Source organism: Muscardinus avellanarius (genome assembly GCF_963383645.1).
Source record: "Muscardinus avellanarius genome assembly, chromosome: 3".
NCBI lineage: Eukaryota > Metazoa > Chordata > Mammalia > Rodentia > Gliridae > Muscardinus > Muscardinus avellanarius.
This window is the reverse complement of record NC_137788.1, coordinates 146,064,989-146,091,564: the sequence shown is the minus strand read 5'-3', so window position 1 is coordinate 146,091,564 and position 26,576 is coordinate 146,064,989. Positions and strand designations below refer to the sequence as shown.

General features: G+C 46.7%; 1 protein-coding gene across 1 annotated transcript in view; it reads right to left on the bottom strand.

The window, feature by feature from the left end:
• Window positions 1-3,613: 3,613 nt before the first annotated feature.
• The window catches only part of HOMER2 (homer scaffold protein 2), a gene marked incomplete at its 3' end in the record, with an annotated part of 36,958 nt that continues 13,995 nt past the window's right edge, over window positions 3,614-26,576 (bottom strand). Inside the window, exons 3-8 of the mRNA XM_080691825.1 lie at window positions 17,649-17,741; window positions 13,477-13,583; window positions 8,860-9,016; window positions 6,425-6,535; window positions 5,735-5,815; window positions 3,614-3,802 (exon numbers count right to left, since the gene is read on the bottom strand). Coding sequence (XP_080547951.1) covers window positions 3,614-3,802; window positions 5,735-5,815; window positions 6,425-6,535; window positions 8,860-9,016; window positions 13,477-13,583; window positions 17,649-17,741 — 738 coding nt within the window. The remainder of the gene's footprint in view (window positions 3,803-5,734; window positions 5,816-6,424; window positions 6,536-8,859; window positions 9,017-13,476; window positions 13,584-17,648; window positions 17,742-26,576) is intronic.

Here is a 26,576-nt window from a genome sequence, read left to right as displayed (position 1 = left end):
TAACTGTAATGTGCATGTGCTCTTATTAGGATACAAGAGAATTTTTCCCTCTTGGCACCCAAGGGTCACTAAAGGGAAAAACGCGATATGGCTCATAGAAAAAAAAAAAAAAATTAGACCAAGGTCCAGGAGACCTGGGTGCAGAGTCCACGCTCCTGGTCATGGCGGGGTGACCCTGGCCAGGCCACCTTCTCTGCCTCTGCTTTTTGTCTACACAATGCAAGAAACGAGCTCTGTCCACTTCTCACACCTGACAAAGGTGGACGGTGATGGCGTGTCGGGAGGCGGGGACAGAAGCCCTCTGTGGACTCCGCTGCGCCCGCCCTGCCACTCTGGGCTCTGACATTCCCTGGGCACCTGGAAAGTGCCCTCTCTCCTCTGCACTCCCAACTTAGAAATGTGTCCTGCTGGGGCTTGACTGGAGCAAAAAGTTATTTTTCAGGAACATCATGGTTAAAAGGGTTCCGAGTTTTATTTAGCCTCTTTAGGCCCCAGGTTTCATGAATGCAGAAAAAAAAAAGAAAGAAAGAAAGAAAGAAAGAAAGTTAGTTAACCAAGGTACAGGAAGCCTTGGTTAATGCCCAAACCAGGGCACCTTGTATAAAAACTGGCAGGACGGCGGTGGCTCTGCCTCTTGCAGGCAGCCTGAAGTGGCTGCGATGGCCACGAGGGAGAGGCATGCTCGGGTGGGTCCCACCTGCACGCCTCAGCCTGGGATGGACACAGCAGACTAACAAGTCTGGTGAGTCAAGGCTGAGTCCGCCTTCCACAGGGCCACAGGCTGCCTGGCAGGGCCAATCCCTTGACTGGCCAAGTTGTTCCTGGGCCATGATTATTTAAAAATAAGAATAAATAAATGAAGCCAGGTGGCACACACTTATAACCCTAGTTACTCAGGAAGCCGAGGTAAGAAGATTGCAAATTTAACACCAGCCTCTGCAATACAGTGAAACCTATCTCAAAATAAAAAAAAAAATAAAATAAAAAGGACTAGGGATGCAGTTGTGTGGTGGAGTGCCCCTGGCCTTGATCCCCAGTACTGAAAATAAATAAATGAATAAATAAAAAGTAGAAACATTAAGGTCTTTAAAGAAAAAGCAAAAGGAACAGAAAGTTTAGTGCTTTTGTAAAGTTTTACGCTTCTACTGTGGAACCCAACTCTCCCTTTAAAGGAACCCCTACTGCTTTTAGCTCCTGGCTACAGCAGGTCTAGGGCTGGACAAAGCCCAAGAGTACGAGGAACCTCAGTCCTTACCCAGTGCCTACGAGATGCTCACCGCACTCTTCAGTGGCTGATGAATGGAGGTCATGGTCTTGACCCCGCAGCAGCCTGTGTGGTACTTACTTCCACTCTGAACACTTTCAAATACTGCTGCTTTGCGGATGCACAAATGCTTTAGCCACTATCTCCTAGGTCTATGTCACTTAGGCGTGTTCCAGTCAGCCAAAAAGGTTCCTTCTAGCTTAGCAGGTTGCCTGTGGGCAGAGGTCACAGTCATCTGAAGATTCAAGGGGAAGGTGTTGGGGTTCCCAGTGTCCACTGCTCCTGGGAAGACTCTCCTTTACCCCATAGGGTCCTGCTGGGCCACAGGGCCGATTCATGGCCCGCCCAGCTCCTGGTCTCCTGGAGCAGCCAGTCGAGAGCTGCTACAGAAGCCACCTGGGCAGAGGCCTGGACCACAGAAGGGCTGAGCACACTTTCCACTTCCTGTCTAAGAGCCCTGTGTACCTGAGGTCAGTGGGGTCTCCCCAAAGTACCCTGGCCCTCCAGATCACCAGCCATCCCTCCTTTCCTATCCCAAACAAGGCTCCCCAGCTCAGAAAGGCATCTCAGCCAGGAAAAGGGAAGGAGAGTCGAGGACTCCAGCTCAGCTCGGGGCCTGGGTCTGTCCCTGAGGCCCCGACATGCTCCTGAAGCTGTGTGTGTGTGTGTGTGTGTGTGTGTGTGTGTGTGTGTGTGTGTTAGTGGGGATGGAACCCAGGGGCATTCTACCTCCAAGCTACACCCCCAGGCCTATTTTTTATTCTTTATTTTGAAACAGGGTTTCAATGAGTTGCAAAGGGCCTCACTAAGTAGCTGAAGCTGGCTGTGAACGGAACCCTCTTGTCTCAGCCTCCCAAATGCTGGGATTAAAACCACGTCCGGCCAGGCTGGTTTTTCATGACAAAATTCAGCAGGAAGAATTTCTAACCCTATGGGAAAATGCTTCTAGAGGGAGAAGTTCTCTTAGGTGGTTTCAGAGAGGCGAAGGGGACACCAAAGCCTCCTCTTGCTCACCCAAGGCATTTGGAAGTGTACTGGGATCAGGGACTCAAAATGTCTTGTCATGCACAGACCCTCTCTCCCATTGAAAGAGGCCGGTGGCACCCGATGCCCCTGGCCACCGAGGGCTTCTGCATGAGAGGAAAGGCTCACAGAGCTGTCCCTTCCTTAGCAGGGACTGAGAGGGACAGGGCAGATCTGGGCAGAGCTTCTCTGTCGTGGAGGCCGAGGCTCACCAGCCTGGATGACTTATTCCTCAGTTGTCTAAACCTATCAAAGGTCCCAGCCTAACTCCAAAGCCCTGGGCAGCTTTGGTAGCATGGACAACCAGGGTTCTGGAATCTTCAGGTGACAGCCCCCCCACCAAGTGCCTAGAGAAGAAGGTGGTCCCAGGGTACCACATCATGGCTGCGTTCTTGGGGACCGTTGGGCCAGCCTGATTCTTCCACTGTCACCCTTGGGCCCTAGGGCCACCTGAGCCACCCTTGGGTTTGACCACAGTTAGTTACGCTCATTTCTGATAACTGCCCAGCACAGCAAAGATGGTGTATCGTTCAACAGTGTTCTGAACTCTGCTGAGGGGTTTGATTAAAACACTAAATTCTGTTTGTATGTTTAATTGAATAAATATTTATTAAGCACCCACTTTGTGCCAGGCACTGTCCTGGGCACCCTCACCCTGTGCTGTTCCCAAAAGCCTAAGCATCTGCTCAGAAAATAAAACCCAGAGAAGGACCGTCGCCACAACCGGATAAACTGGGGGAGATGGATACAGTGGATACAAGTGATTCCCACACCGGAAAATGCACCCGCCAGGAATTTGTTTTCTTTTTCTAGATAAATCGCCACTCAATAGTTGCTTTAAAGTATCTCACTTTTTTTTTTTTTTTTTACTGAGAGAGACCTGGTCACTCCCCCTGCCTGCCCTGTGGACTGGGGCCTGATGGGCCAGCACGTACTCCAAACCTTTATTCAATAAAAAGAGCAAAATGGCCTCTGTAAAGGTACTGATATTTAGATTAGAAAATGCTTTTTTTTTTTTTTTCAGTTCGTATGGTTACAGCAGCCCTTAAGAAAGATATAAACATCCCTGCCTTGACTGCGTAAACGTTTAAGGTAGACCTAGTTCTGGATTCCTGAGTCAGAATCGTCCAGTTGTCCACAACCTCACGAGGCCAGAGAAGCGAGAGATTTCTATCCTGGAGAAGAAGGAGTGGACGGCACAGCTGGCTTGGAAACACGACACGCGGCGCCTGAATTCACAGAAGTAACACAACAGGAGAAACCTCTGTCCCCTCTGTCACACACACACTCGGGACTCACGCTGGCCCGGCCGGCCCCTGCCTGGCCCTAGTTGTCCGTGCCCAGCTTGGAGAGGCCTCGGCGGAAGTCGTGGAGGTCGTCGATCTTCCCGTCCAGCACCTCCAGGAAGCTCTTCAACTCCACCTTCAGGTGACGCTGTCGGTACTTACTCTCCTCGATGTCTGTCTTCAGAGACCGCACTTTGTCTTCCAGGTTTTGATTGTCTTTCTCCGCTGCCTGACAAAACAAAAGGGAGAAGAGCCTGGAAAAGAGGGACGGGCGCCTTCGCGGGGCCTGGGATCGCCGGCCCAGCCACTCCCCGCAGACCCACGGAGAGAGAGGCGAGACCCTCGTGACCCGAGCCTGTGATCACGCTGTGGGAAGGGAGGCAGTGGGCATCGCGGGGTGGCCTCCTCTACCTGTCCTCTAGCCGAGGAGCCAACAGGCCAAGTGGGTGGCTGAGACCTGGATGAAAACCCAAATTCTAACCCGCAAGGCAGAACACAGAGCGCTCTAGCAGAGGGCCCAGCAGAAAAGGATTCTGAAATCCTAGATTCTGAAATTCTGGCGTGAGGATTTTCACCCCCAATCCCACAATGGTCAGCAGAGGACACCTGCTGGTTATACTCTGAGAGGGAGAGAAACAGAATAAATGGAAAAGTGGCTTGTTTCCCTGGTTTTACTGAGAGACCTTCGTGGCCTCAGGCCAGTCTCTGGCCCATGGCTAGGGAGGCCGGGTGGTGCCAGGGACTCGGGACAGGCAGTCTGTGTACCTTCTGGTGCTATTACCATGGAGGTGTTCTGCAGAACAGGCCCCATGGTCCAGCTGAGGTAAACCAGAGACAAGCTCCCAGAGATGGGATGGCCACGCATCCTTTAATGAGCCTGAATTACTACTATTTTTTTTTATAGTGGTATTAGGGATGAAACCCAGGGGAGTTCTATATCTGAGCTACACCCCCAGCCCTTTTCACTTTAAAACAGGATCTCGCTAGGCCAGGTATGGTGGCGCACTCTTGTAATCCCAGCATTTGGGAGGCTGAGACAGAAGAATCGCAGTTCACAGACAGCCTCAGCTACCTAGCGAGGCCCTTTGCAACTCAGTGAGACCCTATTTCAAAATAAAGAATAAAAAACAGGGCTAGGGGTGTAGCTCAGAGGTGAAATACCCCTGGGTTCCATCCCAGTACTTCAAACAAAACAAAACAAAACAAAAAACAGGATCTCACTAAATTGTGAAGGTTCTCACTAAATTGCTAAGGCTGAACTCAAACCTCCCAAGTACCAGGATTATAGGCATGTACCACCATGTCCAGCTAATCTTATACTCTTCATGTCAAATAACTGGCTTTATTCTGTGGACATAAACTGGGATTTTCTTGAACATGTGCCCAGGAACCAGTTACCAATACATAACAGGAGTTGTAGAATTCAGTAAAATGCTCCTTGTGTATGTCAAGGGGCCTGAGGTGAGGGGATCCCTGGACGTGAAGGAGGACCCGAAAACCTTCAATTTTATGGATCGGAAAGCCAAGGCCAGCCAGGAAGGCCTGTCCGAGGCCAGTCCCAAAGTCAGGGGCTGGGGGCGGGGACCCTGTGCTCTCAGGCACCCAGCTGCCCCTCCTCACCATCTCCGTGGTCCTGCAGTGACTTCTGTGACAGGAAAACAGTTGCCCACACTACATTTACACACAAGGACCCCTTTGTACAAGTGGAAAACCTAAAGCCGGGCGGGGTGGTGCACGCTTGTAATCTCAGTACTCGGGAGGCTGAGACAGGAGGATCACGGTTCGGGGACAGCCTCAGCTACTTAGTGAGGCCCTCTGCAACTTAGTAAGACCCTGTTTCAAAATAAAGAATTAAAAAATAGGGCTGGAAGTAAAGAACAAAGAATAAAAATAAAGGATAAAAAGCTCAGAAGTAGGATGTCCCTGGGTTCCATACCCAGTACTGCAAAAAAAAAAAAAAAAAAAGTGAAAAACCGAGAAAATCGATGCTGCGGAATCTGCGTTTGGAGGCAGGAATGGCATGCAACTACTGCTCGCTTCTTATGAATAGAAAATCACTCTCATTACTGCCCTAAGTGTGAAATTGAGAGGGAATGGAGAATCAAGCCACATGCAGTCACCTTCTCATCCGAGCCAGAAAAGATGTGTGCCCCCCTCTCACCTCTAACTTCTCAGAGACATATTCACACTCTGACATGAGCTGAGGTATGATTTCACTTTGTTTTCGGAGATCCTTCAATTCCTATGGGAGAGAGAAATTCAAAAAAGAACATGGAAGCATCCAGATAAGCGTATTCTTGACAATCACCAACTTGCACACATACTCAGGGTGCTGTTTAGGCACCCTGTCCTGTCTGCATAAATATTAACCAAGACAGCATATTCCTAAACATCAGGCGAGTCGGAGGGCTACGTGTGTTAAACGTATGATCACATGAAGGCCACACCACCATAAAAAGCCCTGTATTGCTCATGATTTCTGTTTTGTAGATGGACACACTGAGGCCTAAGGGGATGTGGTAACTTGTCCAGGGTCTTCAGTGTGTACTTAACTGTTGTGCCTCCCAGAATATGAATGACTTGGTAACTAGTAGTCTTAGCCGCACTGACAGCAGAGCTCATCTTTGGGCGACAGATGACCCATAAGAGTGCCCAAGAGCCCTGTGCGATGTTCGGCTCGCTCTTGGACCTGAGTTACCGACTAAATCCTAAGCACCTTGCAGTGACTCCTGGCTCTCCGACCCGGGGCCCAGGCAGCCACAAGCCCCGAGCCACCTGCCTGTCCCCGGGTAGGGGTCGTCGCGTCAGCCCCAGACCCAGGGGTGAAGGGAGTTCAGAGACCACTACTCACCGTCTCCTTTTCTCGGAGTTCTGACTCCAGCTCCTCAATCCTTCTCTTCAGCTGGGAATTCTTCTCCTTCTCCCTGTTTATCTCGCTGCACTGTTCTTCCAACTCATCAATCTTTAATAAACATTGCAATACGAAAGCAAGGATGGTAGTTTTAGAATTATCTACTTATTGTTTTATTGGGGCACTGTAGTCATTCATCTTAATGGAGTAGTTTCGTAATTAGACAAGAGGTTCCCACGTCTATTTTTACACGTTCTTTTAAAGCATATCAACCCACTTGCACAGTTTTCTTTGTGGCTATGAACGAGCTCCAAGCAGCTCCCCCTGGGGCTGCCTGCCTCTGCTCGTAAGGGTTGCCTCCCTTAAAACCAGCAGGACCAAAAAGTAGCCAAACCTGGCTTCAGGGGGCTCTGGGTTCTGGTTTTCTCTCATAGCCACCTGGGAATACGTTTAGGTTTGGTTTAAAAATCCATCAGAGGCCAGCTGTCACGTGAATTGATATGCTTTTCCTGAAACGATTTTTACAGCATTTAAATCATGGCCTGAATTATTCTGTTTCATCTGAAGATTTAAGCCAGCACAGTGGCTATCAAATGGGAAGCGATGACATTTCAAACACTGTATATATGCAGGTGACCTCCCCTATGGATACACACAGACGGGGCTTGGCCAGGAGGCCTCTTCCTCGATCCCGAATGGCAAATTCCAGGGTTCTACTTTCCCTCTCTCCCAGGTCTGACTCCTCAAAAGGAGTTCCCGATATGGAACAAGACTGCAAAGCCTGACACCCTGATACTGCCATCCCGTGAGGAGCATTTCTTGGAGACCACGAGCGACAGTGTTTGATATGGAGACAATCTGGGTGGCTGCCATGAGGACACCTCTCAGAGGCGCCCGCACCAGCCCTCAGGGCCTGAACCCCCTGCCGCAATTGCTGCTGGAAATCCCACCAACTCCCACCCCAGCATGGAAACCCAGCTCCGGATGCCACCCACCCAGGGACGTCCACCTGCCCCCCAAAAGTAGCACACGCTCCCCAAAGCAGCACGTGCTAGGCGATGCTCTTCCTTCTCTCCCATGCACTGCCTTCGGGTTTCATACTCAGATCCAAGCAAGAAACTTGGCTCTTTGCTTGAAAAAAGAAGAAAAAAAGATCCTTTGGCAGGCACACCTGACAGGTTGTGCCGAGTCAGCAACTGGCCTGGGATCCCTACTGTCAGCACCTTCAGCACTGAGATTAAAAAAAAAAAAAAATAGCACGAGATGCTTTGTGTGCCATCAGCACCAAGGAGGCGAGAGACAGGTCTGCAGCAGCTCCGGCTGGGTTAGCTGTGACAGCCCCAGCCCCGCACCGCAGGGCGGACGCCAAAGCCCTTGTAACCTCAGGGGCTCCCAGTCTCACCATCACAGCATGGGCAGCATGAACCTCAGAACCTCAACGGGGGAGGCTCTGGTGACCCCGAAACCACTTCATCAACTCCGCACAACTTCGAAGAGTGAGAGTGACTAATTACAGAGAGGCTACAGGTGAACTGATTTCTTCTTTCTTTCTTTCCTTCTTTTTATTTTTCTTGTACAGGGGATTGAACCCTGGGGCATACTACCTCTGAGCTACAATCTCAGCCCAATTTTATTCTTTATTCTGAAACAGGGTCTCACTGGGTTGCGGCGGGCCTCACTGAGTAGCCGTGGCTTGGCTGCGAACCGGGATCCTCCTTGTCTCAGCCTCCCAAGTACTGGGATTCCAGGTGTGCACCACCACACCTGGCTGAGGTGAATTTCTTAAAGAATTTAAGTGTGAGGACACGGGAGTCGGAAAGTAGAGGGCAGCCGGCAGCGCCACCCTCCTCGCTCCTTTGCATTTTCAGGATGATGTGAATGGAGGCTGGGCTTCTGAGGCCTCGCTGTTCCCCAGAACTAAGTCTCACTCATCCTTGGATCCCTTTCCTCCGCTGAACAGTACTGAGCTACAGAAATGCCGCGCAGAGGCCATTGCAACGCTGGCCGGCACCAGAGGGGGCTTGGAGAGGGACAGGGCTTCCATCTTCCCCTCAGCAACGGGCGCGAGAAAACTTGGTTTGATAAACGTATTAAATCAGTAGTTTACGTGGTTAAATTCCTACGAAGAAAAGCAGGGAGGAGCCGGGCGTGGTGGCACAGGCTTGTAATTCCTGCACTTGGGAGGCGGAGACAGGAGGATAGCGCAGGTTGGAAGCCAGCAAGAGACCCTGTTTCCAAATAAAATATAAAATAAAATAGGTCTGGGAGTGTAGCCCAGAGGTAGAAGGGTTCCATCCCCAGTAGCACAAAAAAAAAAAAAAAAAAAAAAAAAGCAGGGCGGCGGAGGGCTGTCCACAGGGAGAGGCCACAAGTCTCCCCCGCCCATGGGGATGGGGGCACCGGGAGGGAGGCCGCGAGCTGCCGGGGGGGCCCACCTTGCCGCGGAGCCGGTCGTTCTCGTCTCGGCAGATGGAGAACTGCTTCTTCCACTGCTCCACGCTGGCTGCCGACTCCTGCAGCGCCGTGGTCAGCCGCGCGTTGCTCTCCCGCAGGGTCTGAAGCTCGATCTCCCATTTCTTCACGTTGGCGGCACTGCGGGGCGGAAAGCGGGCAGCAGTCGGGGTGGGGATGCCGGCCGTTGTGCTGCGTCCCCGCCTGCACAGGGGCTCTGCCTGTTGACCCGCCTGAGGGAGCCACACTCTTGCCACCGGGCAGCTGAGTGGTGTGGCTGGATGGACCAACCAAGTGTCAAGAGGGCCGGTGCCCGATCTACTGTGAACATATCCCCCTCCAGGGCCGTTTTCTCAAAGAATTGCCTTAGAAGAGAGCAGAGCTCTTAGGGCATGAAGTAAAGACACCCTCTCCCCCCCATCCTTCCTGGCTGACCCCCTGCCACAGAACTCTCTCCTGCCCTTTCTTTCCTGACAGAGGCTCTGAACTGCTGGGGTGGACCAGGGGCCCTTTGAGACTCTTGTGAAAGCCACCAGCCTCCTGGAGCCCAATAAGGATAACGGCCTGATTACAAGTGGGGCCTCCGCAGAGCCTTCCAGGAGTCCAGACGCGAGAGCCAAGAACTCAAGGCCATAGGAGACAGAGCCTGGGAGTCAGCCCCTGGTGCACAGAACTGGGGACCTAGGCTCGGCATGGGGAGCTTTGGCTGACATGTCACCTCGGGGACGGGAGGACACCTCTGCTCTCGCCACAGAGGCCTCCTGTTTTACTTTGGCTTCTATGTGCTGAGTGAGGAAGAAGTCTAAAACAGACAGGAACTGGGCCCCTTTCCACTCTCCTGTGACTCCCGCAGCGTGGAGCCCGCACGGCTGTGGCACTGAATGTGACCTGAGGCCGCGTGTGACCAGCTCCTCAGAAGGTTTCTCCCTGATGAGCGAGTTCTTTAAACTTTTTTTTTTTTTTAAAGCTAGGTGTGGTGTGCACACCTGTAATTTCAGTACTTAGGAGGCTAAGATAGGAGGATCACAGGTTTGAGATCATCCTCAGCACCCTACTGAGGCCCTCCCCAACTTAGTGAGACTCTGTTTAAAAATAAAAAAGACAATAAAAAAGGCTGGGATGTAGCTTGGAGGCAGAAAGGCCCCGAGTTCAATCCTGAGTACAAAACAGAGCAAATACAATTGTGACTGATAATTTGTGTTATGTTTCAGCCCGCAGCCTCAAGCACCCAGGAATGTGATCAGAAAAGACACGCTTTCACTTTCAAATACCACAGGCTGAAAACTAGTAAAATGTTGTTATCTGATGAATTTTTTAGAGTTAACAACTGAGAATTTAAGCTGACTTAAGAAAATGGCTTCACACCATTCCTGGACCTCACTTGTTTGTTAAACTTGGACTTAAAAAACATTTATTTTTAGGGGTGAAACCTTTTCATCCAGGCTGTCTATTGTGACTCAGCCAAAAATAGTCCTCACAATCACCTGATGGGTAAGAAGAGAGGCTGGTCACAGTGTTGTCCTTTGAAGTAGATCAGAGGCAGGTGGTCAAGTCTAGAGGTCTCATATGCTTCCTGCGACTCCTAGGTCAGATCACAGGATTTAAGCGCTAAGCCCGGCCTGGGCAACCGAGTGGGGAGGCAGGTGCCAGCCCTGCGGTGGCTCTGCCTGTGGGGTGCTCCTGAAGAGACCGTAATCCAGCCTTGAATGAATGGCAGGCCATACGGGGTGATGCAAAAATGTACTTTTTTTTTTTTTTTTTTGGTGGTACTGGGGGTAGAACCCAGGGGCTTTTCTACCTCTGAGCTACACTCTCAGACCTATCTTATACTTTATTTAGAAACAGGGTCTCACCAAGTTGCTGAGAGCCTCACTAAGTGGCTGAGGCTGGCTTTGAACCTGTGCAATCCTCCTGTCTCAGCCTCCCAAGCGCGGGGATTACAAGCGAGTGCCCCAAGCGTTGGGATTACAAGCGAGCGCCACCACACCCAGCAGCAAAAATGTACTTTTAGCCATGTGACCTTGGGCGGGGAGTCACCTTGCTGGCGGGGACTGGGTTTCTCATCTGTACAGTGCGGGGATGTGGACACTGGCGGGGACTGGGTTTCTCATCTGTACAGTGGGGGGATGTGGACACAGTGGCTCATAAGGAGACCCAGTTCTTAAAGGAGTATGCTGAGGAGGACTTCCAGCTTCTGGGTCACAAGGAGGCGGCAGGGGAGCTGGCCAAAGCTCTTGACCAGGTGAGCAGAATGACCCGCAAGCACTCATGGGCCAGTCCTCAAGACACAGACACCCAGGCACTGCTCGAGTTGTCATTAAAAATTGAAGCCTTCTTGGTATCGGTATGGGGGTCATGTTAAACGTACAGATCTACTTAGGGAAAATGAATACCTTATCAAATATCAAGGCTGCTTAAAGCGATGGAGATGCTGCTTACACGGACCGCTACATACTGTATACATGGGTTTCAGGTCACTCTGTACTCCATGAATATGTACAATTACATGTCCACTAAAATTTTAAAAATATATATTTGAAAAAAACAATATAATTTGGGACTGGGAATATGTGCTATCAGTGATAAGAATGCTTGGCTAACATGCAGGAGATGTTGGGCTTGATCCCTGGAACCACAAAAAACCAAAAAAAAAAAAATAATCCCAAACCTTGAAGGATATATCTACTTGTTAATGATTCACTTGTAATCCTCAAAAGTCTTTTTTTGTGTGTGTGCTACTGGGGGTGGAACCCAGAGGTCTTTGGGCTATACTCCTAGACCTATTTTATGTTTTATTTGGAAACAGGGTCTCACTAAGTTGCTGAGAGCCTCACTAAGTAGCTGAGGCTGGCTTCGAACCCATGCGATCCTCCTGTCTCAGCCTCCCAAACGCGGGGATTACAAGCGTGCGCCACCACGCCTGGCTTCAAAAGTAATTTAAAAGTTTGCCTCACACAGACACTGTATATTTGTTGCCAAATCTCTTCTTCTGATATACATATTCTATGTGATTTTTTTGCATACAGGGAAATTACTGATTTTTGTGTGACTTCATATCATTTTTCATAGTTCCTTAGGTTTTTATATGATTTTTGTGGATGTTCAAAACAATCGTATCTGATGTGAATATATGAAATGTGTCTCTTCAAGAACAAAACAAAACAAAGCAAAATCACAGGGCCGCACCACTCTCTCTTCATCTACAACTCACACGTTTCCCTGAGCACACATACCCTCGCACATGTGCACATGCGATCTCTCCATTACATCCTATACAAATTTGTGTGCACAGGCTACACACACACACACACACACACACACACACACACACACACACACGTGCATGGATTAACTGATGCTGATGTGTTTGGCCAGATGGAGAAGGACAATGAAGCCAGCTGGGTTTCCTTTGATCAGGAGACAAGACTGGGTGCTCTGAGCAGGACTGCTTTCTATTTCAATTTTCTAAAACCCTGCAGAGTAGAAAAGTCTTTCTTCCTGGGCTGAACATGAAGAAAATAGGATCTGGATTCTCCATACCCCGCCACCCCAGTACTAAGAACTGATTCCTAGGATACTTATCCCTAAGCCCGCTCTTTCTTTCTTCCTTCCTTCCTTCCTTCCTTCCTTCCTTCCTTCCTTCCTTCCTTCCTTTCTTTCTTTCTTTCTTTCTTTCTTTCTTTCTTTCTTCCTTTCCTTCTTTCTTTCTTTCTTCCAGTCTCTCTCTCTCCTCCTCCCTCCCTCTCTCTCTCTATCTCTTTCAATTGGGGATGGAACCCAGTGGGCATTCGACCTCTGAGCTACAACCCTGCCCTATTTTTTATTCTTTTATTTTGAAACAGGGTTTCACTAAGCTGTGGAGGGCCTCACTAAGTAGCTGAGGCTGTCTGTGAACCACAATCCTCTGGTCTCAGCATTCCAAATACTGGGATTACAAACATGTGCCACTACGCCCAGCTTCGCTTTTTATTTTGAAACAAAATAAAAAAATAAAAAAGTCTTTTTATTTTATTTAGATTTTTTTATTTATTCTTGTTAAGTTGCTGAGGCTGGTCTTGAACCTACAATTTTCCTATCTCAGCCTCCCAAGTACTGGAATTATAGGTGTGTGCCACAGTGCCTAGCTAGAATCTAGATATGTGTGTTTGTGTGTGTGTGTGTGTGTGTGTGTGTGTGTGTGTGTGTGTATTGAATCCAGGGGCATTCTAATCCTGAGATATAACCTTAACCTTTTTTTTTGTGTGTGTGGTACTAGGGATGGAACCCAGGGGCATTCAACCACTGAGCTACACCTACACCAGCCCTATTTTTTATTCTTTATTTTGAGACAGGGTCTCACTGAGTTGCAGAGAGCCTCACTAAGTAGCTGAGGCTGGCCGTGAACCATGATCCTCCTGTCTCAGCCTCCCGAATGCTGAGTGTGTGCCACCACGCCTGGTGACCCTCAACCGTTTTTATTTTATATTTTAAGGATCTCATCAGGTTGCTGAGTCTCACTAAGTTGCTAAGGCTGGTCTCAAACCTGTGATTCTCCAGTCTTAGCCTCCAGAGCACCAGGATCACAGGTGCACCACGCCAGCCTAGGTTCTAGGCAGCCTCACCTCTGTGTCAAAGCAATCTTCAGCTTGTCATTCTCAGACTTGAGGTGCGTGTCAGCCGGGCTCACGTGAGAGGCCTTCTCATCGTCCGTCCCATTGACGCTGGATGCCTGCAGAGGAGACAGTGTTTACACCTGGCTTCCTGGCCACGGTGAATTCTCTCCACACCTTACTGCTCATCCTTCGCACGGGCAGCAATTCAGGCACAATGAGAAAGTGTGCTTATGAGTATGGATGATTCAATGCGTCCAACCAGAACGCACTGAAGACTAAGGAAAAGAGACCACAAAGAGGATCAGTGAGCAGAGGAAGGCCCTAAGAGGCCGGGGAGTTGGTAGAGAGAACACCTGGGCCACTGCTCAGACCCCTTTTACTCAAACTTCACAGGTAAACCCAAGCTTGCATACCTGGTCTCTATTTTATTTTATTTGTGGTACTGAAGATTGAACTCAGGGGCATTCTGCATCCGAGCTACATCCTCAGCTCTATTTTAGTTTTTATTTTGAAGTGGGGTCTCACTAAGCTGCAGAGGGCCTCACTAAGTTGCGGAGGCTGGCCAGAAACCTGCGATCCTCCTGTCTTAGCCTCCCAAGTACTAGGATTACAGGTGTGCGCCACCATGCCCAGGCTGGTCTCTTTAAACACCACAGGACAGTTGGGTGTGGTGGCACACCCTTGTAATTCCCCTTTTAATCTGTGACTTGTGTTCTATGGTATTTATTATTTATTTATTTATTTATTTATTTATTTATTTATTTATTGTTACTGGGGATTACTATAAATAACAAAAAGTAAGACACAGTGCCAAGAGATGCATGCATATATAAATGTATCACTTTGGATCTCACAATGATAAATATTTTATAAATAAAATTCTTTTTTTTTTTTGGTGGTACTGGGGTTCCTGGAAACACTTCTACCTCTGGGCTACACTCCCAGACCTATTTTTATACTTTTTTATTTGGAAACAAGGTCTCTTAAGCCAGCCCTGCTGGCTTCGAACCTGCGCGATCCTCCTGTCTCCACCTCCCAAGTGCGGGGATTACAAGCGTGGGCCACCACACCCGGCTTATCAAATTCTAAAAAATAAAGTTAAAAGAGCTTATGAGCTAAAAAAAAAAGAGAGAGAGAGAGAATAACAAATAGTGAATGAAGATAGAGGAAAAAGTATTAGAAACTGAGACAACTTAAAAATCCTAGGGCTATGTAGAGTCAGATCAACATACTCATTAAAAAAACAGGAACAAGACCTGGGCGTTTGTCATCCCCATTACTATTTAGCATTTTATGAATATCCTGAAGTGTTTTCTTTAATAACTGAAACCACTTCTAGTCTTGGAGGAGATCTCTGGAAGATCTTATTTAGCCTCCAATATGCAAAAAGGCAAAAGAAGAAACCATGAAGGGAATTATGTATAAATCTGGCTAAAATAAATGTATTAATGTATGAATTAATGCACTGCAAAAATTGCCATAAACAAAATTAAAATGGCAAACAAAACCTGGGGATAATATTTGCAACTGATATTAAAACTAAAATGCTAATGTATTTTCTATATTGTAAAACTCTTAGAATCCTCATCTTTTAGAGCTATCTACTAAAATATTTATGTTTTTAAAATTCAGTGACTTTCTGAAAATATAGAGGTTAGGGTAGACGTGTAGTGCATAGATTAAACAATAGGTCCTAAGTTCCTTATGATTAAAGCTGATCTGTGGATACATAAAAGTTCATTATATAATTCTGCCTAACATTTTATTTGTTCAAAAATTTCATGTTAAAAACACATAAAACGCATAGATATCAATACAAAAAGGAGATGAGCACCTTAACTTAAAAAAATGTTAAAGATAGGCTGATGTTTACGAAAGAAGAAATACATTCAATGAACATAAAAAATATCTGATGTCACTAGGAAAGAAATACAAGATGAAGAAAGTCATTGAGATGCATTTTGTAAATGTCAAATGGACAAAGCTTTCTTGGTGAGGGTGTAGGGAAAACAAGGCTTCGTCACTGCTGGCAGGAGTTAGAACAATACGTTTCTGCAGGTTGAGGGAATGAACAAGTTATGCAGGATAAACCTTGGCGATGATGCCCACACCTTCAGCACGCACTTCCATTTCAATAGGCATGCTCCACTACGCACGGCTCTCGCATACTGCTTTTACAGTAAAAAACAAACAAACAAACAAACAAACAAACCCATATTAAGTGTTTTTGTCCTTAGGTGCTTTAAATCTTTGAAAATCTTGGTCTTAGTGTTAACTTTCTAAGAGATTCAGAAAAACAAGCAACTGATGTCCAATAAAAAGAAAAATGAAACCAGGCCATGGTGCCGCACACCTGTAATCCCAGGACTTGGGAGAATGAGGCAGGGAGATTTCAGATTTGAGGCCAGCCTCTGTGACCTAGTGAGACTCTCAGAAAGTTAGTGAGACACTGTTTTTGGGTTTTTTTTTGTTTTTTTGTTTTTTTCCTGCGGGTCTGGGGATGGAACCCAGAGGGGCATTCGACCTCCCTCCGAGATACACCCCCCTGTCCTATTATTTTTATTCTTTATTTTGAAACCGGGTCTCACGGAGTTTCAGATGGCCTCACTAAGTAGCTGAGGCTGTCCGTGAACTGTGATTCTCCGGTCTCAGCCTCCTGATTGTTGGGATTACAAGCGTGCACCACGACACCTGGCTGAGACACTGTTTCAAAATAAAAAAAAATTTTTAAGGGGCTGGGGATGTAGCTTGGAGATAGAATCTACGATCTTCCCTTAGGTTCCATACCTAGTACCTAAATAAATAAAATAAAAAGGACTGGGGGTGGCCTGATGTGGTGGCACACATTTGTAATCCCCGTGCTTGGGAGGTGGAGACAGGAGGATCATGCAGGTTCGAAGAACCTTGCTGGCTTAAGAGACCCTGTTTCCAAATTTAAAAAAAAAAAAAAAAAAAAAAAAAAAAATATATATATATATATATATATATATATATATATATATATATATAATAGGTCTGGGAGTGTAGCCTGGAGGTAGAAGGGTTCCATCCCCAGTACAAAAAAAGGACTGGGGGTGTAATTTAGAGGTAGAATGCCTATGGGTTCAATTCTCAGTACCAAAACCAAAACCAAAAAACTGTACAATGATCTCTATTTCTGGGGAAATATCAAGAAGGGTACATAAAAACTAAAGCTTAGTAACAAAAACCCATTTCAGTGTGTGTGTGTGTGTGTGTGTGTGTGTGTGTGTGTGTGTGTTACTCAGGGGCATTCTACTTCCAAGATACACCCCATCCCTATTTAATTTTTATTTAATTTTAAAAAATTTTTGGTACTGATGATTGAACCCAGAAGTATTCTACTTCCAAGATATACCTCCAGACCAATATTATTTTTCATTTTGAAACAGGATCTTTCTCACTGCTTGCTGAGGCTGTCCTCTAACCTACGATCCTCTTGTCTCAGCCTCCCAGGTACTGGATTACAGGTGGGCACCAGCACGCCCAGCCTCATTTTTATTCTGAGAAAAATTCTCGCTAAGTTGTGAGAGTCGTGCTAAGTTGCTGCAGCTGGCCTTAAACTGTGATCTTCCTTTTCTCAGCCTCCCAAGTACTAGAATTATATTTGTGCTTCACGAAACCTGGCTACAAAAACTCATTTTCTACATAATTAGTATGTGAGTGTGTGTGTGTGTGTGTGTGTGTGTGTGTGTGTGTGTGTGTGTGTAATGATATCTTATTGGGTATATACTTCTTAAGGTTCAGAACACTTCAAGGGGATAACTATTAAAACAAAACCTTAGCCGGGCGTGGTGGCGCACGCTTGTAATCCCCGCGCTTGGGAGGCGGAGACAGGAGGATCGCGCAGGTTTGAAGCCAGCTGTGCTGGCTTAAGAGACCTTGTTTCAAAAAAAAAAAAAATAGGTCTGGGAGTGTAGCCCGGAGGTAGAAGGGCTTCCAGGAACCCCAGTACCACAAAAAAAAAAAAAAAAAAAAAATTCAGAAGTTTTACAGAAATATGTGTTCTATCTATCTCACTGTGAGCAGGCTAACAGTTGAAAAGGCCTTCAAAATGCCCTACTGCCAAAATTCCTTTTCTTCTTTTCTTGCTATGAGCAGCAAGGAGTGAGAAGTCTTGATCACTAATCACAGTAGATTTATTTCATAGTCAAAGCACTTACTTGGGAATGATTGCTTGAGGTCTCAGTTTTCTCCTGGGACTTGTCTCTGGCTAGTTTGGCAGCTTCTTTGACCTCCTGGAATTTCTCTGCAAACTGAACAGAAGAAACCATTATTAGGGTTTTTACCAATATTATTCATGGCTGTCATTTAGGAACCATCCTGCCGGGCGTGGTGGCGCACGCTTGTAATCCCCGCGTTTGGGAGGCGGAGACAGGAGGATCGCGCAGGTTCGAAACCAGCTGCGCTGGTTTAAGAGACCCTGTTTCCAAATAAAACCTATAAAAAAAATAGGTCTGGGAGCGTAGCCCAGAGGTAGATGGGCTTCCAGGAACCCCAGTACCACCACCAAAAAATAAATAAATAAATAAAAGGAATCATCCTTACTATTTTGTATCCATTTTAATCCAGTAAAGCCCATATAAATCCAAAATAATTTTGAGATTAAAGAAAAATGAATATAAGGATTATTTTTCAGTAAATACTATTGGTCAAGGTCAGATCTGAATCAGCTTCCAAGCTGCTCATGTTGGTTTGATGCTGAGGTATAAAAAACAGACAAATGAATAACCTCAGAATGACAGTAACTAAGACAAAAACGACAAAATAAACATAGCTACATCGCAGGAATCCATGAAAAAACGTCCCCAACCCCGTCAAAAAGATCCAAAAACTCCTCAAGAAAAAGGAAGACACCCACGAAGTTTTGGGGAAGGAACTGTTGAAGGTCTTAAAAGCTTAAGGATACAAAACAGTAATGCAACATGTAGCCTATGACTAAGCCCCTAATTATGGAATCTGCTTTAAAAGACTCCAATGACAACACACGATGAGTAAACGTGGCAAAATGTTAATGACTGTTAAATCTAGGTGATGCGTAGAGAATGCTCATTCTTCCATGCTCTCTACTTCTACAAAAATGTTTTAGTATTTTCATAATAAAAAAAGTCTTAACAGGAGTGGTGTCAAGCCTGCCTCGCTGGCTTAAGAGACCCTGTTTCCCAATAAAAATATAAAATAGGTCTGGGAGTGTAGCCCGGAGGTAGAAGGGCTTCCAGGAACCCCAGTACCACCAAAAAAAAAAAAAAAAAAAAGTCTTAAAAGGCCGGGCTACCATATCAATCACTGGCTCATAGCTACTGGCAAGGTAATGGTTTGAACAGAAGACAGTCAGTTACGGAGGATGCTGGTACTACAGGTTGGAGAGCTGAACATCACTGTTGAGAGACAGACAAAGAGTGAACAGGTTGCAACGCTACAGACAGCTCTGTGGCCTTGTTGAGGACTCATTTATATCTGGGCAGAGGCAGTCCTCTGAGAATCCTCACAGTGCTCACCCTGATGGATAAACAAACACAGTGAGACCCATGTTTGGGACCCACACCTTGGCCTCTGAGATTAAAATGCTGGGTTTTCAGTTCTGGCTCTTGTTGCTGCTGCAGACCCTGTTAATAAAGCCACAGGCGTGGGGCTTCACCTTCAACCTTCCTAGAGCTGTCAGAGGAAAAGCCATGACTTGTTGCTTAAACTGCATCAAACTCAGCAGGGATGGATGAAGTCCCTTCCTCGTTTTGGAGACCCCTTCGGTGAAAACGTCACACCATGAACTCCTGGATGGTGGAGTCCCGGCCTCTCTTTTTTGCAGCCACCTCCACACCTGGCATAAAGCAGGCACCAATCATTTATTCAGTGAATGGATGAGCTCTCAGTTCTCTGGGTTCAGGTTTGCATAGCCCTGCCCCTGAGAAAGGAGAGGATCATGTCAAAGGCTTGGTTCCTGCCCTCAAAGGCCCCCCCACACACACACACACATTGAACCCAGGGGCATTCTACCTCTGAACTACACCCTCAGCCCTATTTTGTTTTTTATTTTGAAACAGAGTCTCACTAAATTGCTGAGGGCCTTGCTAAATTGTGAGACTGGCCTTTAACCTGTGTTCTCCGAGGTACACCCACTACCACGCTCAGCTCTGCAGAGGATTTTGATTATATTCAACAGGCACAAATCAAAAATGAAATTTAAGAAAATAAGTTTAAGATGTAACAAAATAAGAAAAGCCCTACTAGATATACTTTAAATAAATACTCATTTTAAAAGATATGTTGTAGCCAAGCATGGTGGTCTCTGTTTATAATCCCAGTACTTGGGAGGCTAAGATAGGAGGATTGCAAGTTTGGGGTCTGCCTCTGCAACACAGGGAGACCCTTTGCAACTTAGTAAAACCCTCTTTCAAAATTTCAAAATAATAAAGATAATAGGGCTGCGGATGTTGCTCAGAGGTAGAATGTCCCTGATTTCATCTCCAGCACCACACACACACACACACACACACACACGCTATGTTACTGGTAGACACATGATGGAGCAGAACACACAGAGCCCTACCAGTTAGATAGAAATTACTTATGATGGCCGGGCGTGGTGGCGCACGCTTGTAATCCCCGCGCTTGGGAGGCAGAGACAGGAGGATCGCGCAGGTTCGAAGCTAGCCGCGCGCGCTGGCTTAGGAGACCCTGTTTCCAAATAAAAATGTAAAAATAGGTCTGGGAGTGTAGCCCGGAGATAGAAGGGCTTCCAGGAACCCCAGTACCACCAAAAAAAAAAAAAAAGAAAAGAAATTACTTATGATGAAGGAGGAATCATAAACTATGTAGGAAGATTATTCAACACGTAATGGAGAGAAATTTAGTAATTGGGGAGGGGATTTAAACCCTTATTACGAAGCCGGGCATGGTGGCGCACGCTTGTAATCCCCACGCTTGGGAGGCTGAGACAGGAGGATCGCACAGGTTCGAAGCCAGCCTCAGCTACTTAGTGAGGCTCCCGGCAACTTAGTGAGACCCTGTTTCCAAACAAAATAGAAAATATGTCTGGGAGTATAGCCCAGAGGTAGAAAGCCTCTGGGTTCCACCCCCAGTGCCACAAAACAACAACGCCACCCTATTACAAACCAGTAGCATAGTAGATTACTGATGAGTTAAAGAGGTGAGTAGAAAAAAGAAGCTAAACCCAAAAAGTCTGGATGCAAATCAAGTTGAATATTTATCAAACTTATGGCTTGAGGGGTGGGAATATAATTTTCTAAACTTGAAAGAAATAAAAGAAAATCACAAAAACGACAGTTTTGACTACAAACCATTTAAAAGCTTTGAATATAAAAAAGGAAAATGAAACTAACATACAAGTAAAACAACGGTGTGGGTAAAATATCTGTAGCTGGGCTGGGATAACAGGAAAAGGGCTATTATTTTTAGTACAGAAAGAATTTGTGCAAGATAAAAAGAAAAATATATAAAAACCCCAATAGATACATGGCAAAATTCATGAATAAATGCAATAACTAAACAACTTAAAGAAAAGATTGTTCAGCCTCACTGGAAATGCAAATCAAAATAATGAGGTACCATTCTTTCCCTGCTAAATTAGCAAACACTAAATACAATTATAAACCCCAGTGCAAGATCTTTTTGTTATTGTGGTTTGGTACAGCCCTGCTGAGAAGCATTTTGGAAATAGCACGAGTGAAGAAAAAGAAAACTGTTCACACCTGCTGACTCGGTGGCAGCGCTTCTGGGGCGCTGCTCTGCACAAATGCTTGGGAATCAGGAAAGAAGGCCTTCCACAGGACGGGTGTGACCCTCATCTTACCTACAATAACAAAGACCTGGAAGCAACGCAGAGAATCCTGGGAGATGACGGGAGAAGGTTCCCTCTTAGCATCTCCAGCATCAGAAGAGCAGGTCGAGAGGCACCGACAGATCAGCCTTCGGTGTAAAAATCCCTCCAAGTCTACAGTTGGTGTGTGGGTGTGTGCGCACGTGTGTGCGTGTATGGAACCCAGGGGCATTCTACTTCTGCGCTACACTCCCAGGCCTGTTTTGTTTTTTATTTAATTAATTAATTTATTTATTTATTTATTTTTGGTGGTACTGGGGTTCCTGGAAGCCCTTCTACCTCCGGGCTACACTCCCAGACCTATTTTTTTTATATATTTTTATTTGGAAACAGAGTCTCCTAAGCCAGTGCGCGCAGCTGGCTTCGAACCTGCGCGATCCTCCTGTCTCTGCCTCCCAAGCGTGGGGATTACAAGCATGCGCCACCACGCCCGGCTTGTTTTATTTATTTATTTATTTATTTATTTATTTATTTATTTTTGGTGGTACTGGGGTTCCTGGAAGCCCTTTTACCTCCGGGCTACACTTTCAGACCTATTTTTACATTTTTATTTGGAAACAGGGTCTCCTAAGCCAGTGGGCGTGGCTGGCTTCGAACCTGCTCAATCCTCCTGTCTCTGCCTCCCAAGCGCGGGGATTACAAGTGTGCGCCACCATGCCCAGCTGGTTTTTTATTTTGAAACAGGGTTTTGCGAAGTTGCTGAGGGCCTTGCTAAGTTGCTGAGGTTGGCCTCAAACCTGCAACCCTCCTGTCTCAGCCTTTCAAGTTATTGGGATTACAGGTGTGCACCACCATGCCTGGCCAATTCTACAGTTTGCCTTAGTATTTCCCTTTTCTTATGCTTATAAACTTGGAAAATATAGTTTAAAAAATTAAATCTATGGTCTACCACCCCAAAATAAGCACTAACCAGGCAAATTTCCAATATTTTATGTCTGTATATATGCATCCATCACATATATTTCTTTTAAAAATGGAATGACATTGCACATCTCATTTTATAGCCTCTTTTGGAATTAGCAATATGGAATGAATATTTCCATGGAATTATATGATTTTCTAATACATTTTCTTAATTACTCTACCGTATTACCCTGAAAGATATAATGGGCTATTTAGCCAATTTCCAACCGTTGGAGGTTTATATTTATTCTCTGTCTCTCTTGTAGTTATCCTTACAAATGATGCTACAAGGAAAATCCTAGAGGTAAAATCTTTGTTCTCAATTATTTCTTCAGAATGTATTCCTGTAAATGAAACCCACATATCAAAGGATAGTCAAACCAAAAAGGTTTCTGAAACATATTACCAAATCCTCATGCATTTATGAAGGCAATTTCCTACAATTTTTAAAGCTGTGGTGACAATTTTAATCAAAATGATCACCAACACTATCGTGAAAAATGAAAGATGAATACTATTGCTTGGTTTTAGGCATAGCTCTTCTTAGCCTCGGCCATTGAAGACCTGTGGCAGACGCTACTGTTTACCATTCAGAATCTACTTTCCCCTTTCTCTAAGCTTAACAGATGCCAAGTCTGTCCGGGGCAGTAGACTTCGTCAGTGCTGGACCCAGCTGATCATGGCGATCTACTTCCCTTTATTTGGGGGTGAGGGGCAGAGTGGACCAGGGCCTTAGGAATGACGATGGAGCCCAGACCTCTAAGCCTGCCGGGGTAGTTTTCAGTAGTTTTCTGCCTCCCTGGCTCTTGCTATGAGCCCAGATGCTGGTGCAGAGCTGAGGAGTCACCATGTCACCATGAAGGGAAGGTCAAAAAAGCAGCAGCCAGTGAACAAAAGAGCCATCAGAATTCTCAGACCCAGCACTATGGTGAGAAGAATAACCTTGTTTAATCACTGATTAGATTTTTCTGTTACTTGCAGCCCAAACCATTCTAGACTAAAACATATCAAAAGAACAAGTAATATCCCCCGTTTAAAAGATCAGTGCTTATACTGACAGAAAGGTGGAAGACTGAGCAATGTTCTTACCATGACACCATGAACAAAATAGATATAAGGAGACAAACAGGAGTTAGAGATAAAAGTACTGAAATGGGTGGAAGGCAGGTACCACTTGTGTACTGGCTTTGAGCTGGACCGACTGCAAGGGAGTCGTGACTCCCAGACTGCTCTGCTTGGTGACAAAATGTGTTTCCTTCTGTCTGTGATGACGGAGATGAAGCCAAACGCAGAACAGAGACAACTTGAGGCCAGAGGCCAGAAAGAAGCTGAACTTCAATAACTGGGTCATTGTGGTATCTGGGTCTCCCTCTCTCGTTTTCTCCTTTTTCGTAAGCTCTTCCTTTTATCTGAACACATGAGTTCCTTTTCAACATTCTTTAGTAGGCTGAGGTATTGTGTCTTTCCAGCGGGTGGACAGATGAGTCCCAGTTTACTTTACTTCTGGGAATACATAACTTCTATTATTTTTGGAAAGCCTGTCTAAAGAGCAGAAAGTTTCCTTGCAGCAGTTTTTGGACGGTGGCTGTGAAGTGGTCCTTGTAATGAGAGCTGTTAAGACCAAGGTATCTATTTTCCTTCTGGGGGCTAGAGAAGTAGTTCTAAAGTGTTCTTAAATGGGAACGTCCACACTGGTGTTCCTTTCTGTAGTCTAGAGAGTTTGATTGCCATCCCCCTGGGGGTCTGTGGGTGGTGCTCTGGGAAGCCAGGAATACTCAGCCACAGCTGTCTCCAGCACACTTCTCCGGAGCCCTCCAGCTAATTGCCACTTGTCAAGACTGCCAGCCTCACTTCACCGGCAATTTACCAGCGTGTGGCTAATGGTTCCCTTCAAAGAAAAGGCGAAAGTTGATTTGAAATATTTTGGACAAAAGAGATACCCGAGAGTCTGAGAAGTCTTTGTGACGATGGCAGGTCACTGTGACAGAGTGGAGACTCCAGAGCTGCCAGAGACTGGCTCGAGAAGACAGGACACGCCTCCTTAATGATAGGACATTTTCTTCTGTCTGGGAAAAATTAGAAGTGGCTGCCCTTGGAAGCAGGCATAGCTCAAGGTCTTTTTTAGTTCCCAGAGGCACAAAGAATTGAGCTTTAACAACTTGTTCTGGATTCTGTTTGGAGTTCTGCTTTCGATTCTTTTCATAGAAACATCCCCCCTTTTATTCTTCCCAGCTACTTTGATTTCTCCAAATACTGAAGAAATTGTTCCAGGCAGCTACGAGTGATTCTCTCAAACCAGCCTGGGGTTCAGGAAGAACCTCTGGCCCTGGACCAGATCAGGACCACTTGCAGAGATGGGCCAGCCCACTCGCCCAGGCCCTGGGTGTGCCTGTCATTCCCTTCCCTCCAGGGGCCGCTCCAGGAGGAAGACCCCGTAACCCTGCCCACTTCAGATGGGAGCGCTGCCTCTCACTCCTTCATTCCCCATCATGCCCACTTCCACTTGACACACCTGCTCTTCCTCCCCATTTCAGAAGCCAGCATCATCATCCCCAAGTCTTCCCCTCCCTCCCTCCCTCCCTCCCTCATCTGTTTGCCAAGAACTGCCAGTTTAGCTCCTCAATCTTTTATACCTCTCTTACTCAACCTTTCATTAGCTCCATTCTGGTCTAAAACAATCTGATGTAGCTGGGCATGGTGGCACATACTTGTAATCCCAGCATTTAGGAGGCTGAGACAGGAGGATCACGGTTCAGGGCCAGCCTCAGCTACTTAGAGGCCCTTTGCAACTCAGTGAGAACCTGTTTCAAAAATAAAGAGTAAAAAATGGGGCTGGGGTTATAGCTCGGAGGTAGAATGCCTCTGGGTTCCATCCCTAGTACTGCAAATAAAGTAATATAAAACAATCTGATGCGCTGCCAGAAAACAAAAACAAAAAACAAAACCGACCTAACATGTAAATCTGATCACTCTCCTTCTGGGCTTAAAACCCTTCTCAGGGCCGGGCGTGGTGGCGCACGCTTGTAATCCCCGTGCTTGGGAGGCGGAGACAGGAGGATCACGCAGGTTTGAAGCCAGCCGCGCTGGCTTAAGAGACCCTGTTTCCAAAAATAAAAAAAATAGGTCTGGGAGTGTAGCCCGGAGGTAGAAGGGCTTCCAGGAACCCCAGTACCACCAAAAAAAAAAAAAAAAAAAAAAAAAAACCAAAAAACCCTTCTCAGGTGATCAGGTGATAGGACAAATCCCAGAAACCCCAGCAGGACCAGCGAGGCACTCCGAGGGCTGGCCTCTGGCAGCCTTGCCCTCCTAAATCAGGGCCTTCTGTGAAGGTCTGCGGCTTCGCCCACACCACTCAGCACCACGACTGCCTCACTAGTCCTCCTGTCTGAGGACGATGCATGCAGGGAACGCCCCCAGCTTGTAAGAGCTCACCACGCATATGCACAGGAGAGGCGGCCCGCACCGGGATCTGTACTGAACCCTGGGGAAATGAGGGCCTGCCTGCATGGGAAAAGGAGGAAATCAAGTTGGACGACTAGTGGCAGAGATTTGGAAAATGGCAATGTTAACAGATCCAAATATAACAAAGCCTGAAAATAGCCATGTTCCACGTGAATGCTCATCAGAAATCCCCACCCTTCAGAGCAAAGGAGAATCTTTCAAACTCGGTGACAGGAAGGCTGCTGTGTGGGTACTTAGTGATTCTACTCCTCCAGACAACCTAGTGTTTGCTCAAAAGACTTCTGGACACATTGGACACACCGGCCATGGTACCAGGGGACACTTCTGGCCTGCTGAGTGTCCAGCTGCTAACACGGTGACCCACCCTAAGCATCCCAGCTCTCAGTGACCAGCTGCCTCCCTCATGAAAGCTCATAACAGAGGGAGCGGTGACTTATCCTTACGTCAACAGACACTACAGATGGTAGCGCCTTAGTGCTTTTGGCCCCGCACAACACTGCTTCAGCCCGAAGGAATCAACAGAGAACTCGCCCGTTTGCAGACACAGGGAAGCAGGAGTCTAATTGCCAGGGACACTCGGGCTCTCCCACGTCCCTGGTCAGCAGCAGTGGCATGTGCTGCGGTGCTCTGCTGTGCGTGTGCCTGCGGGAACATCACAGCTCCAGAGGCACCGCACCACAGGCCAGGGTCAGCAGGATCAGGGTGGAGAGGACATGTCCATTCACAGCATCCAATGACCCACCCTCAACATTTGTGCTGGCTGCCTTGAATTTATGGGCCACGATGATCCAATGCTTCCGTGATGGGTGGCATGACAACGGATAGACAGAGCGTCACCAGGCCTGTTTGAACTTCTTGAGCTTCTCAGGGAACAGAGTTCTCATGGAAG